This window comes from Diuraphis noxia, unplaced genomic scaffold (genome assembly GCF_037042655.1).
Source record: "Diuraphis noxia isolate RWA-SAM2 unplaced genomic scaffold, SU_Dnox_SAM2 contig0003, whole genome shotgun sequence".
Lineage (NCBI taxonomy): Eukaryota > Metazoa > Arthropoda > Insecta > Hemiptera > Aphididae > Diuraphis > Diuraphis noxia.
In genome coordinates, this window is record NW_028301713.1 from 46,549,419 (window position 1) to 46,565,475 (window position 16,057).

General features: G+C 29.5%; 2 protein-coding genes across 5 annotated transcripts in view; both read right to left on the reverse strand.

Moving 5' to 3' along the window:
* LOC107169967 (uncharacterized) overlaps positions 1 to 7,502 on the reverse strand; it is a 47,379-nt gene extending 39,877 nt beyond the window's left edge. For both annotated transcript variants that reach the window (XM_089222553.1, XM_089222552.1), the window contains exon 1: positions 7,234 to 7,502. The gene's annotated coding sequence lies outside the window, so the exon portion shown is untranslated. The remainder of the gene's footprint in view (positions 1 to 7,233) is intronic.
* A 3,304-nt stretch (positions 7,503 to 10,806) lies between these two features.
* On the reverse strand, positions 10,807 to 16,040 carry LOC107169968 (amidophosphoribosyltransferase-like). Of its 3 annotated transcripts, none has more exons than XM_015519944.2 (9): positions 15,791 to 16,040; positions 14,830 to 14,971; positions 14,272 to 14,393; positions 14,018 to 14,166; positions 13,573 to 13,828; positions 13,284 to 13,490; positions 13,026 to 13,153; positions 12,618 to 12,960; positions 10,807 to 11,371 (listed from the first exon to the last, which is right to left on the reverse strand). In XM_015519944.2, exons 2-9 carry the CDS (start codon positions 14,961 to 14,963, stop codon positions 11,232 to 11,234), a joined length of 1,479 nt encoding a protein of 492 aa, XP_015375430.1. In that variant the 5' UTR covers positions 14,964 to 14,971; positions 15,791 to 16,040; the 3' UTR covers positions 10,807 to 11,231. The 3 variants fall into 3 exon arrangements, with proteins under 3 accessions (XP_015375430.1, XP_015375428.1, XP_015375429.1); XM_015519942.2 differs by having other exon boundaries at positions 13,284 to 13,493; XM_015519943.2 differs by lacking the exon at positions 15,791 to 16,040 and adding an exon at positions 15,189 to 15,348 and having other exon boundaries at positions 13,284 to 13,493.
* Between the last annotated feature and the right edge of the window lie 17 nt (positions 16,041 to 16,057).

Sequence of the window (16,057 nt, forward strand, 5' to 3'; positions counted from 1 at the left end):
AATAAATGTGCAATGTTATAGGATTAACGTGTTCAAAACAAATAAAAATGAAAGATAATAGCTTGTGGTGACCTTTTTTGTAGAAAACTAAATCCAAGGGGGGCAGTTATCTTCTATATATCATATAAAATATACACTTACCAACACCGGGTACGCATCACTAGGAGTCTGCAATGCGTCAATGTATCAAAAATCTACCTGTCAATACTGCTCGAACAATCACAACAGTTAGTTTCACTGGAGACGCCGGCCGGGATGATGGTTATAAATTATAATAATATAGTATAATATAATCGAACATATTCTGACTGATCAACGTAAAGCCTAAACCTAAACAACGATAGCTTGATGAAGCTTTTAGATTTTTACGGTACCTTATAGTACCATCACCATGTAAGAAAGCATTTTAAAGTAGGTAATACAAGTATTTTGAGATTCAAGAATTCAAGATGATCAACGAACATTTTTGGAACACCATACACCGAATATACTATATAGAGTGGAGTTGAGTTAAGTTTGCGTATTTTAATACAACATATTTATATTAAATATGTTTATACTTAATACTAATATAATAGTATGGCCAGTATGGATTGTTGAACTTACTACAGCGACAACAAATAACAATTTTGACATCGATGTGATACAGACGTCGCATTTATAAATTCTCAGAGCGATTAATATAGAAAACGATCTGTATATAGTTTGTTAAACATGTATAAAATAATTGCAGCGCTGAACATAAACGAAAAAGTAAAAGTAATTATATAAATACTTAGGTATTATGATTATGTAGCATTTTAAATGTTTCATCCAATGAAGCTTAATAGTAAAATTAATTATTGAGTACCTATAATATGTGACTCTATATTAGAAATATTTTTTTATTGTTTGTATTGTAATTTATAAGTCATGCAGGCTATAGCTATATATTTTGTATAAAGTTGGAAGCCGGATACTATGCTCTATATACATATTTTGAAATGTGGATTAAATTAAATATAATTTTATGGAAAAAGTTTGTATTTTATTTGGCAATGATTAAAGTGTTAGTATCAATATTTTCGTACATTTTCGTCAATTATTGTATATCTATATTGTTCTTTTTTTTTACTATGAATTATATTTATATTTATGACGTATTCATAGGTGCCTTATGCTCTCGTGTCTGTATTCTCTAATAGGTAATAATTAATAATGTACGATAATGTTATGAATTACTCAGAACTTATGTTTCAAACCAGTCGATTAAAATAACCACTAAGCGACTAAGCACAACTACTCACAAGGTAAATATGTCTCTTCAATTATTGGATTTCAGTAAAAGTTAATGCTGTTTAGATCGCATACGAAACCATTATTGACAGTCGTATTAATTTGTATAGCTCAACTACAATATTGACAATCTGTCACATTATCATACATAAGTAGGTGTAGTATAATAATACTAATTAACAGACAGTAGTAGAATAAATTAGCATATACCAATTTTTTGTTTTGTTAATTGTTATGACTTCGTGAAATCTACCAATATTGAATTTCAACATTTAACAGTAACGCGTTCAATATTTATTAAAAAAAAAAAACAATAGATATATCATATTAATACCTACTAAATTAATCTCTTAGCCTCAACTTTGCAATGGCCATGTATCATATTATGCCGCCGAGTAACTGAGACGCGTCTTTGTAAAATATAAAATATTATATAATATATCTTAATAATATAAGTGATCTGTCGTATATAATATTATTAACATATACTTCTAATTCTAAAGTGGCCGGGTCTCAAATATTTTATTCAGTTTCATAAATAACATTTTAATTATATTGCATAATAGTGCATATATGCATAAATGATACGCGTGCACATTGTAATATAACATATTCTATTGTCCTATACTGGAATATAACTACTTTGGTGAATACTTCACCCATTTGTATAGTGTATTTTAATAATTTCATTAATTTATTTAACTATTTAGGTACCAACCCATACTACTTTAGATGCTTGCATCTACCCACATTTTCCGGGACCTTCCTCTCTCGCATGCAACAGTACACATTGTAGCTGACTGTTAACACGCATTTTTACATATCATTTAATATTATTATAATAATCGTTTTCGTAAACGAAATCTCTCCAAAATCAAATTCCTTTTGCCTATGTATATTATTATAAAGTTATTGCCTTATTATCTTTCAAAATAACATTTATTATGTGTTGACCGTCGTCACACCTTGTCGTCCGTCGACTTAGGCGTAGGTACCTATAGTGTACATATACTGTATACCACCCATGACCCATTCAAAGCATTTCCTGTTTCTATCTTACCATGGTGCTGGTATAGGCCATCACGTCGGGATTTTTCTACAGAACACACAACATACACGCAGGTACTTACTACTTACTTATACATAATATGTCATATATTATAAATATTATATATTTATGTACATAGGTAGTAGGTACCTATACAAATAATTTATGTATTAGTTAAGTATAATAATATTATATTGTGCAGGCGGTCTGCGTTGTGACAACAAAATCTGGTTCTTCACAGATCTTTATAGAACTTTCCCTTCGTACGAACATTTTTTAAAACTCTATCGCAAGTTATTATATCTCCTAATTTATTCCATATACCTAGCTATTATAGAGCTGCTTGATGTAATATCGTCGCGAAAGCGTTCCTTTTACAAAACAAATACAGTATCACACATCCTACCGAATTTCATTAGTGTAGTTATTTTTATTGGGTACTCGCGCGCATTTGTTTGCCTGCATGAGTGTGTTCCAATTGATTTAGGCATTTTTCCTTCCCGTAAGATGAGGAGATGAGGTCTATTCTTTCCGTAGTCCGTAGGTACGTACTTAGCCGTTCTAAATTCTAACCCATATTATAATTATTTGTATATACTTATTATATGGTACTTATACGAACATGTTGTTATATAGTCAGCTGTCGGCGTGCGATTATATCGACACCTTCGTCTTCGCCGCCTCACACGAATGCCACCTCCGCACACGGTATTCAAATTATTGAACTGCGCGCACGCACACCCACCCATCCACCCACACACTCTCACACACACACAGTATATACACAAAATATGTATGTAAAGCATCATTTCAACGTCCGGTGAGGGCTTTGTGAGCCCATGTGACCATGACGATACATGGAACACGAGCCGCGCAATTCCATTACGAGACACGCATATAGACGATGGACCCCGATTCTAACTATACGATGACTTACACGTATATACACACATCCGGAGAGAAATTTTACAGTTTTACACAATGAAAATGACGATAAAAAAATAAAAATAATAATATTGTTATTATTACTATTGCCCCGTTCATCGTCGCGTTTTGATTTCAAAATAGTCGACAATGGTTTTTTAATAGCGTCGTTTTTAAACCGACCGATAAGCCATTGGCGAATATCAACTGCATGGAACGAAATGTAAAAAATAAACACCCAAAATACAACACGGTGTTGTTCACCCACACTCACACACACTACATATACATATACACAAACGCGTAAAATATACACACACTTCTACATTCTATGGATTACGTGAGTGTATATATATGTATATTATAATATAATAATAGGTACCTACTATATATTATAAATATATATACGCACACACTACAATACCATTACGAATTCATCATCGACTATTCAACTGTTCGGCGTTAAACTATATTATGTGTATTATAATAGGCATACATATATAAAACACTCGCATTGTGCGTAGAGTGAACAATTTATAACTACAGCACGACAATATATTATATATTATATATATTATTACCTATACATACGCCTAAAAAGTTTGTTGTATTTTTTTCGCGGTGGGCGTATTGTGTGAGTGTAAATGCAGTGCATAATATTGGCCAACTCTCGTCTTATATATAGGCATCAGTTTTATTATTATTCGTTTTAAATATTCGAGCGCGAGAGTTTCTCCCGTGGCCCTAACCTGTACGAAGTGCGTGGGCCGTATAACCTGAATGGCGAGCCCACTACACGTAGGTACAGTTTACACACACACACACACATATCCTTGGTTCGTATAACACAAAAAACCTTCGTTCAAGTTTTTTTTTTCACCATCATCATCTCCAGGTCTATCTCTTGTGGAGCGCCGCATAATCGCGCCTCCGCTTAACGGTATACCTATGTATATATTATACTTGCGCCGCGTCTGTCACTCATCTGGTGGAGGCGCGTCGTGTTCTCATTCATTATATATATATAAATACAACACACAATATATACTGTATTATATAGTATAATTAATTGAGTTCAGCAGCTTCGTCCCGCTACTGTATGGTCGACCGATACTGCAGTTTTTGCGATTGACGTACATGTCTTTATATATTAGACATATTATTATATTATTATTAATATCTATTATGTAATATATTACACTAGAATTTTTGTACAGGCGTTAGTGGACACGATAACGGTGTGCGACAGAATTCCTAAATTACAATTTATATAGCATTATTATATAGTATTTCACTAGTGAAATATATTATATTATTATGTATAATATTATTCTATATCCAAGACTAATATACCCTACTTATAACACCGAAAGATTTTTGAATAAAGTGCCGCTGCCGTAAGTTTGGCTATAAATTTATGTTTTATTGGTATTTTGTGACTGAATATTATAGGTAGTATGAATGAGGTTCGAATCAAAAACTATTATATAGGTAGTTACAGGTTGTTTGAATACACTTTTTTAATATAGTAAGTTAATATTATCATTGGTTTTATATTAAATAATTTATGTATACATTTGAGTATATAGTATATAGTATATATATATCAAAATAAGTACAGCTTGAAAATACCTTTTGGATACGAGACTAGCTATCAATAATCCGCACCTATAGCAATTTCTGCGTGATTTATTACCTCTATCAGAATTAATAATGATAAAAAAGAAGGGTCCAATATATTATGCTTAATCGCATCGGACTCTCGTCCAAATGTCGCATGGACCGGGTGGGTTGGAACTTGGAGGAGAAACTCAGAGGTTCGTCCTACGGACGGTCCGTAAAGCGAAAACGTGAAGGCGTGTGATTTATTTGACATGCATTCAGCAAACATTTTATTACAGCCGAGTGTAAGAGCACGGGTATACGAGGTATTCTTTAATGTATGTAGTATTAAATTTAAATCGTAGATAGGTGGATTATAAAAGTAATGATAAAAAAATTTATCATATGTGGAAATTGAAATTGATTGTTGCGCCATTTATTTAATTGTATTTGTCTAACTATTCAAGACATATTATCATATCCAATATTATATTTAATATATTAATTATTATTACGTTTACCAAAAATTGCCGTATTAATACAATATATTATATAAAAACCAAGTTTAAAATCGTCATCCACGATTATAGGAGCTTAAAAAAATGCGAAAACATGTAAATTTATATGTATAAAAATGGATTTCTGTCTGTTTGTTTGTCCTTTATGCATTCCTAAACGACTGAACTGATTGCTACGAAATTTGGTGCAGAGATATATTAGACCTATGGGTGGAAGATAGGCTAAGTAAAAAGTGATAGTCCCAACCCCGGGAGATGCTCAAACAGACATATCGATATTTACGATGGACATTTTTGTTTGTTTATTAATGGTTACTATTAGTGATAATTACTTATTATTATTATTATGGTTGATTATTATTATTATAACATAAATCTCTGAATTATTTTTAACTGTGCACGTCATAGGCCATAAAAAATGATACCTCCCAAAACAAGATCGATTGGTTATTGTACGCCTTAAGCACGAAATAAAATGGCAATATATAAGCTTCATCAGAAACAATCGAGCAAAGAGATTATGAATGATAATTAGGCTTGTCACTTTTTAACTTAGCCTATCTTCTACCCATAGGTCTTCGTCTAATATATCTCTGCGCCAAATTTCGTTACAATTGGTCCAGCCAGTGGCGTGCTGAACAGCTATTTTTTGAGGCAACTGCCTCAGAGAAAATACGGGTGGGTGGGTTGTGCAACTGGCCACCTGGGCACTAGTTTGATCGTACATTTTAAATATCATATAAATGTATACAATTTTTTATTAAGTGAAAAACCTGATGGTTATAGGGTGGGTGTCAAATTGTATAGTTTGCCTCAAATCTGAAAAATGTTCTGCACGCCACTGGGTCCAGCTGTTTATGAATGTATAAAGGATGACAAACACATTTATCTATATATCTATCTAATTATATCTATAAAAATGGATTTCTGTTTGTTCATCCTTAATGTATTCCAATTCCAATTGGACCGATTACGACGAAATTTGGTATAATTATAATTATAGTATATTCAATCAAGCGTGGTTATTGGAATATATTGTAGAGCAGTACTATAGCAGTAGAGCATTCAAATTTAAGAATGAGGCACCATGGCATGTGCTGTGTTGGCTGAAAAGTAAAATTGCTAGAATTAGCAAATCCTACATACCATTTTAATTGCTGGACCGAATTGCAACAAAATTAATTGGTATAGAGATTTATTAGACCTATTGGCAGAATATAAACTAGATTAAAAAGCACCGCTACCGACTTTTCTCGATAAAACGAATAAATTTACATAATGATAAACTGAATTGAATATCGTTGTAAGATTATTACTTAGTATATTTAAACCGTTATCTATCTATATGTATAAAAATATACTGCTAGCATAATCACAAAAAAGGATTTAACACACAGTTTAAGACATATAAGTAGTAGGATTTTTAACGAGGTACGACGTACGAAGCGCTGCACGAGTTCAGTTAATATAAAATACATATTACATATTATTATAAATGATAACAATTTCATACTGCATTATTTTATCGATTATTTCATAAGTAATTCCATTCCTATCATGTGGCGTTGTGCTCTTTATAGTCTTTATAAAAACCACCAGCAATCACTTGCAGATAGGTACTTTTTATTCTCAAAACTATATGAGTATACATTCCACCTTTTCGTTCGTTTTATAATCTATCGTTAAAATCTTTTTTGTTATGATGTATGAAAAGTATTTGTTTTTGATGTCGAAAGCGTTTGGACTACAGCGATATTTTGTATTATATTATTATAATATTTTGTTTTGTATTCTGGTTATTACTATAAGTATTATATTATATAAAGATAGGTATACACTATATACGGTATATATATCGGTACTTACGTGATTATCGAAGATCACGTAAACCGTATAGGCAAATCTGAATAAACTTTTGGAGTAATGGCGTCGAGAATAGTAGAACCCATTTCGTTTAATTGTGCACAGTCTTATCAATTGGTAGCTAATGGTTAAAGAAAATTTTAAAATAAATCACTGCAGCACGCGCGCGATGTTTTTATTTGTGAAAAAGAAATAATTTTTCCACCGTGAAGTTAAAGTTACCTCAATACCGCACGCGACCAGCGATCGTACAGAACTGACTGCAGCCGCCGTTTTTTAGCACACACGCGGTGGCGGCGCGCACCGGATAAAAAACATGATATATAATATACATATATTATGTATATAAATACACACACGTATACACTGGGTGGGGCCTCTACTAACCGCCACCGCTGAAGGACCGGTCAACGAGACAAACGAGGCTATATTGAGCCCCGCACATTGTATGGATAATGAACGAGATACACACACACACACGACACACAGACACACATACACAATATAAGATATAATAAACTATATTTTATGTTTGTATATATGTAGGTACAATATATACTTTTGTGCAGAATTCTATATTTGCTCAGTAGCAGACAATGAATTCAATAAATAATTCATTTTTCGAATACTTCGCCATCGTCGAGGTTTTTTTTTACTGTTCAAGTGACCGACCTCCCCGAGTGAAATCTACCATCTACGGGTTACATTAATGATTCATTATAAATTAATTATAATTTAAGGAAACCGTCGGATTGTTCACGAACGTTATTCACTGCAATATAACTTTATATAGGTAGATACCTATCTATAAATAATCTTTATTTAGAAAATAAACTACATTAAATAATATTTGACATACAACATAACTACGGACACTGGACACCCAATATGTAATCATATACTTAGGATTTGTATTTTCTATACGTATTCAATTTTAACATTTAACTTTTAGTAGATTACATTGTCAAAGTTCGAATATTGATAGATAGTAAGAAAAAATGATAAATTGAGACATGAATATTTTGTCAAAAGTCTAAATTCAGTAAATTCAGACGCAATAAAAAAATATTGTGGATTTATACTCAACTTTTTTTTAATTTCCATTAATAACAACCAATGGGAAACCTTATATTAAATTTTCAAATATTTTTATCGAGCAAACAATTTTTTTTTCACAATTACCTAATAGCTAGGTAAACAATATGTATCAATGGCATGACCCAATAAGAATATATGTTAAAAGTTACAATCACACCTGATCATGAGACTTATTCTGTTGAAAGAAGCCACCCAACGATGACACCTTCTGTTAGGTTGATACCTAACTAATTTAATTTAATAGATCAACTTAATGTACCTAATAGTATTGTCAATAATAAAAATTTAAAAAAAACTAACACAAAATCGAAATTTTCTAATGTCTATAAATAGCTCAAAAATATCACATACATTTTAGAATCTGAGTAAAGTGATGAATGTATTTTAAATGATGTTTTGAGCTATTTACTGTCATGAGACATTTTTTTTTTCAATTTGTAATTATAAATTATTTGTCACTTGATCAAAAACTTGAACATTTAATATAAGATTCCATGTAATTACATGTTGTTATGCTGTTTAATGTTCAATTATTATTAATTTTTTTTTAATTATTAAATTTGATTATTTATACGAATATTGAAATATGCTAGAACAACACACTGTCTCCGATCGTCATTTTTCGTAGGTAGGTATACAATTATTATTTACCATTGAATTCAAATTTAACACATTCATTACAATGAATTGAGTATGACACTCAGACAACTACTGTACAACAGAGCAGTACCCACTTATTCACCTCTTTATTTATGTTTAATTTTAATTAGGTAAAATAAATTTAATATTTGATTTGTGATTTGTGTTATAAGCATTTTCAGAAGTAAACGCTCAAAGAAAAATGGAATGGATGTTACAATAACATCATTATTGACACAAATGGATACAGATGACGGACAAAAATTAAAAAAAAAAAAACATGAAAGTAGTTCTGCTGTATAATAGTAGCTAGGCGTCTGGTGTACCCAGATGCCAGGGCTCCCATAATGGGAGCTGCTGGACCTGGAATACAGGGGCCCAGTTATTTTAGGAGCACGTCGAAATAATACCTAGTACAAGTGCTTAATATTGTATGTGGGGGCCTAGGTGTACCTACCACTGAATAGTAGGTTAGGTATAAACTATGTAATCTCAGATTAATAATTATTATTTATTATATATGAAAATCGATTTTAAGCGACATTAGCCTATATGTTTTTAATTTTCTAAGGATAATGCTTATTATACGAGTATAATATGTTGCTGTTAGTAATATGGTAAGTATTGTGGTTCAAATAGTTTTTGCAAAAAACAAACTGCATTATATATAAAATAATATATAATATATCATTAAAATAACATAATATACTGAAAATTGGGTATTAGATAGTAAGTCATCGATTTTTGATATTTTGTTGTATATCAAAAATTAGATATCAGTGTCGTAATTAGAGAATCAAAGACCCAGATGCAAACAAATGCATATGAGCCCCTCTTTCTTGAAATTAAAACAAAACATCTAGGTATCCTCTAAGGGTCTTTTGCTCTGGCGGCCCCAGTGCTGTGCACCGCCTGCACTTATGATTACTTACGGCACTGCTAACCATAGATATTTGCAATTTTTACCAAATATATTTTTTACTAGTTTTATTCCTATAAGACTATAATAAATGTAAGTAAATAACTTTTGTAGAATCAAAAAATTTAAAAATAAAAGGTCAAAAGTGGTTAAGTGGTTTTAATAGAAGTTGACAAAATCCATCAAAATCTCATATTATATTGAAAATTTAAAACAATAATTAACCAAGTAGGTAGTTCATAAATCAAAAACTCTAAAAAAGTAAATAAACAAAGTTTTTTTTGGATATTTAAAATTAGGTGCTTTATAGTTCAAATTTTAACGAAATGAAATTTTTAAATGAAGTAACAATATAAGTTATTTTGTTGTAATTTAAAAATATGATTTGTTAGCCTATTTTTAAATTAAATTATTATATTTTATACACAGCACACACACTACACACAATGAAGTTTTAAAGTGCAATGTTTTTGGCAGAAATTAATTCAACCTATGTAATACTTAAAATAGTTAAATAAACTATTTTTATAGCAATAATTTCATAAAATATAATTAGTAATAAAGGCTCAGAATCGTTCTGTATATAATTATTTTCATTTAGTAATTAAATACTTTTTTTTTTTTTTAATGTTAAAATAGAATATTTACAATTTGTAACATAAGTACAATAAGCAAATGGAGGTTTTTTTTTAACATAATATTTACACGATGATAAAATATGAGAAGGGAGGTTGTCCAGCGACAGAACCCTCATACGTCAATGGTGTCAGGGGCTTAATAAATCCCTGCACCAACGCCTATTTAACCGACGAATGGAATTATTAGGTAGCTACAAAGCACAATTGTACAAGGATAAGTATTTCGGTAAATTGTTTACTTAATTTTTTTTTTCTGATCATCATAAAGAATAATATTACCACTGTAAAGATAAAGATATTATATAATTAATTAATTAATAATAATAAATATTTATTCATTAGTTTTAGACTTAAATATATTTTCAAGAGAACTTAAAAAGCACTTAATAAACAATACTAAAAAAAAAATTTTGATACATAATTTAAAATTATATGTATATATTATGCCTATATAACATATGCATCTATGACTATTTTTGATAAAGAAAAATTAAATAAAATACAAACAATAGTTGCTTAAAAGGCAGATCTTAAACAATTAATTTACTTAAGTTATCAGTACTTCGTTTTGAAAAACTTTAGAAATATATTGTCATCATATAAATAATTCAAAATTATTAACAATTATAGACGTATCAACTTTAAATAATGTTTTTATCAACAAAATGAATTACAATAATACTTAGATATAAAGACATTTTAAACATTTAGAAAGTTAATTCCTCGGGGTATTCTCCAGTAAGACAAGCTGTGCAATGCCCAACTTCAATTGCATTTCTGTTTGGCATTTTTTCGGTAACTGCTTCTTTGAGTCCTTCGACGGATAAATAAGCAAGGGTGTCAGCGCCTATAGTTTATATTAATATATTATATTATTTATAACAGTTTTAATTAAATATACAGAATGTCTCGCGAAGATTCACCCATTGCGATATCTTATGATATAATGGAGATATCAAAATTATAGTTTTGTAATAAGATTCGCATCAATAATAATTACAATAATTTAATTTTTTTATCTATTTTATTGTTTTGGTACAAAAATAAAAATTTTTTTTTTATTTAATTATTTCTAAAAAAATTAACTGTAGCCATTTTGTAGTTTTTATATTTCAAAATTTTATTTTCATTAATTTCCTGATTTTTAATATTCTTTCTAGTTTTGAAGAAATAAAATGTGATTATAATAACTAGGCACACTGAAAGTGTTCAGCCGGCCATACGAGAATGCACACGACGTGACGTTTCACATGTTTGATATTACTACAGTGTTAAATAATTTACAATTTTTCTCGAAACTAAAAATAAATAAAAATAAAAATCAGGAAATTAATGAAAAAAAATATTGAAACGTCAATATTTTCAGAAAAATAAACTCTAAAAAATGGCTATAGTCAATTTTTTTGGAAATAATTAAATAAAAATATATTTTTTTTAACTATTTTACCAAAACATTAAAATATGAAATTATTGTAGTTCTTATCCCAGTGATTTTAATTACAAAATCAGAATTTTGATACCTCCATTATTTCGGGAGATATTGTAATGGGTAAATCCTCTTGGAACACTGTATATTATTAAAATTAAAATTTACACTATATTATATTTCATAACATTAGATACTAAATTACGGTACGACCAGTAGATAAAACTGTATAGTATTTTACAAACATCATGATCATATAAAAACACTCCAAATTTAAATATGTAGTGCCATTAGTTACAATATTACAAACAATGTTGAAGGGAAGATTCCCATTCCTATTAAGTTTAATTGTTTGAAATTTTCTGAGATCTTGATCGTACATTTTATAAAAAATAATCAAATCATCAAACTTAATAGTAAGAATAGTATGGAGGACACTTCAAAGTCTTTTATTAATATATTAATTTTAAAATTAATCATAACTTTTAAGTTATAATTATAAAAATATTACAATTTTAAAATAGAAATAGAAATGAAAGCTTACAATATTTACTATATAATATTTTCAACTTTAATTATAGGACAATTCACTCTTAGATTAAATTTTTTTGTTTTACATTTGTAAAACAGAAAATACACGGAGATTAAATCATCTTAATACACTTACCTATATGTTTAGCCAATTGTTCAATAGTTAATTTATTAGCAATAAGTTCGGCTTTAGTTGGTATATTAATTCCCATGTTACAAGTGAATTTAAGAGGAGGAGAAGCAACTCGTATATGAACTTCCTTGGCTCCTGCATCTCTCAGTAATTTTATAATTGGCCCTATTGTAGTTCCTCTTACAATGGAATCATCAATAAGAATCAATCTCTTTCCAGCAACATTTTCAACAATAGCACCAAATTTTTTAGCAACACCTAATCTTCTTAATCGAGCATTTGGTTGAATAAAAGTTCGACCAACATACCGATTTTTATATAACACTTCAGCAAATGGAATATTGGACTGAAAATAGAAGTAAACCAAATAAACCTATAGTTCAATATAACAAAACATTAAAATATACTCACTTTCATTGAAAACCCATGAGCAGCGGCAGTTCCAGATTCTGGAACTGAGCTGACAATGTCAGCTTCGACAAAACTTTCTCTGGCCAATACAATACCACTCCTCAATCGCACTGAATAAACCATTTGTCCTACAACATGTTATTGTAAACCTTTATTTAAAGTTTAAAGTAATGAATCAATATTTTAATTATAATTTACTTTTATGATGCATTAAAAATTAAATAAAAAAGGAAATAAATGAATTAATTTTATATTTACCTTCATATATACTATCAGGTCTTGCAAAATATACATATTCAAATATACAAAATGCTTGAGGGCGATTGTAAGGTCGACCCATTACGGATACAGTATGAAATCCTTCTTTTGTAAACTCTACAATTTCTCCAGGGTAGACATCTCTCACATACTTAGCTCCCATTGAGAGGAAACCACACGATTCAGATGATACAACCCAACCTTCTTCTGCTTATCAAAGTAAAAATAGAATAAAAATATTTTTTTCTATAACAATTTATAATTAAATTAATATTACAAAAATAATTACCTTTATCAGGTTCAGTTAAAGACATCAGTTTTCCAATGCAGAGAGGTCTATTACCATATGGATCACGTACTCCAAATATCCTATCTTTTTCCATTATAACAATTGAATAAGATAATTTTGTAAGTTCCATAAAATGTCGAATACGAGCTGGCCAATCAGGACCATCAATTTCAATATCAGGAGGATTCAAACATAAAGCTTGTGTAATAAGTTCACTATCCGAATGAGTTGAAAGACCAACCCCTCGAGCTAATACCTAAATATAAAATATATTATAAATATAACAAATAGAAAGCCAATGATAAAGCATAGTCGTCATTTGATGTAAGGCTCGTCATGAAAATTTTAAAACATGACTGAGACTGCAGCTTAGTAAGCATGATCTATGAATTATGAACAGACATAATGTAAATGTTTATGTACACCAAAATTATGTAATATTTACCATACGTCTTAATCTCCCCGCATTAAATAATTCACCGTTATGAGCAACTGCTAAAGCACCATGAGCAGAATGAACAACAAAAGGTTGACAGTTGACTTCTTCAGAACCAGCACTAGTTGAATACCTTGTATGTCCAATTCCAAGATTACCTATAAGGTACAATTAATGTAACAATACATGCTAACAATTAGTGTGTTCTTATGATGAATAGAGTATAGTAATTAATAATTGGCTAGTACATTAATAATTATTACCTTTCAGTTTTTTTGTTGCTTCATCATTGAAAATATTACTGACCAAACCCATGCCTTTTTTAACATTAAAATGTGTATGGTTGTCACCTTCACTCATAGCAATACCAGCACTTTCTTGGCCTCTATAAAAATTTAAATAATTTTTTTGTATTATTGATATAAAAAAGGGTACACATTTGAAACTTGTAAGAGAACTTTAGTTTAGATTAATGTACTGGAACATTCACCAAAAAACCTCCTTACACCATTAATTTCTACCACAGTTTTACATGGGAAACACACCAAAGCTGTCGATGGGTAGAGTATATTATATATTTTAAGGTAAAATTTAATAGATTTTAATTGAATAGTATTTGTGTATTTAGTGATACATGGGAGGGGGTTCTTTTTTTATTGATGAGTTACAAAAATGTTATATAATAGAATGACATCAAAATTATAAGCTAATTGTTTAATTTGTAAGGAATGGCATAGCCTTCATACTTTTTTGCAGATTATCATTTTATTCTTAAATTTGTTACTGCACACTATAAATTTAAAATTAAAACACAAAATTACCGATGCTGCAGTGCTAATAGTCCAAGAGAAATAATTTGGGCTACATCTAAATCTGTTGGCCATGGATCAGATGCTATGCAACCAAATACACCACATTCATGTCGCAATTGCCTATCATCTTCTGCAATAGACATATTGGATTCTAAAAAAAAATAAAATAGGATCCATTATATATTTAAAGTGTGTAACAAATAATTTATGTGTATGTAATAAATAAAATAAAATAAACTATATTTTTTGATATGGTAAAATAAAAAATAATTTTGTATTGACATTTATTAAATTAAAAAAATTATTTTTATGAGTTTATAAAATTAAAATTTAATATAATGAATTATATCAATGTTATGAATACCTACTATTAATAATGAGACCTATCAAATGTATAAAGTTTAAAAATAAATACAAGTTTCAAAAATTAGAGTATGTCATGTGAGCAATAAAAATATGTTAATACAACTATAACCAAAATTTTTAGTAGTATTAAGTTATAAATAAAACCATCATCTGTGGCCATAAAAAATAAGTGGGCTTCAGTTTTTTTTATATGTATACCTAATATTATTTCATTATATAATAATATCTAGAATTTGAATATTTGTAACATTGACCCATGTAGTAGTAAATGAAGAAATAACAATAATAATAATTGTTGGACATTGTAATTAGATTGACTGTAGGTCATCTGGCCATGAACTGAAGAGTGAAGATATCAAAGTTTATCAGAAAAAAGGAGCTGAAGTCTGAACAATCAACAAGTAGTTTATCTCGATAATGGTTTTTAAAAATAATTAACACGAAATCAATTATAATTTTTAATCGAAAATGAACAGTAAAAAAGGTTGAATGATGAATTTATATAACTAAATTACTATGTATTAAACGTTGTAAATTATAATTCAAACAAAAAAACCAATAGCAATAAAAGAACGTATAAATAGTATAGGTACAGTGTACTTACAGCAAGTCCAGAATACCCAAAAAGAACTGTCCTGGATCAATATTCAATAGCCCAACAATTTCTGCAGTCTCTGGAAGTCGGATTTTCTGATCCAGACTCCAGAAGAATCTCAGACACTCGTCTGTAGCAGTGTGGCCTCTGCGGTTGTACGTCTAATGTCTATTACGCATTTGCGTTTTGAATTTTTGATATCCGTTTCGATTGTTTCAAGCACGTTTTTTGATAACGTTTTCAATAAGCCGCCAAAGTCCAAACCGGTTTAAATCT

What these genes read in the sequence shown, in the direction of transcription:
- LOC107169968 (XM_015519942.2), bottom strand. Translation starts at nt 14,963, where the DNA reads ATGTCTATTGCAGAAGATGATAGGCAATTGCGACATGAATGTGGTGTA. An exon ending in AGCAACAAAAAAACTGAAAG is followed by an intron (nt 14,167 to 14,271) that starts GTAATAATTATT and finishes TGTACCTTATAG; the next exon opens with GTAATCTTGGAATTGGACAT. An exon ending in ACAATTGGCTAAACATATAG is followed by an intron (nt 11,372 to 12,617) that starts GTAAGTGTATTA and finishes TATAAACTATAG; the next exon opens with GCGCTGACACCCTTGCTTAT.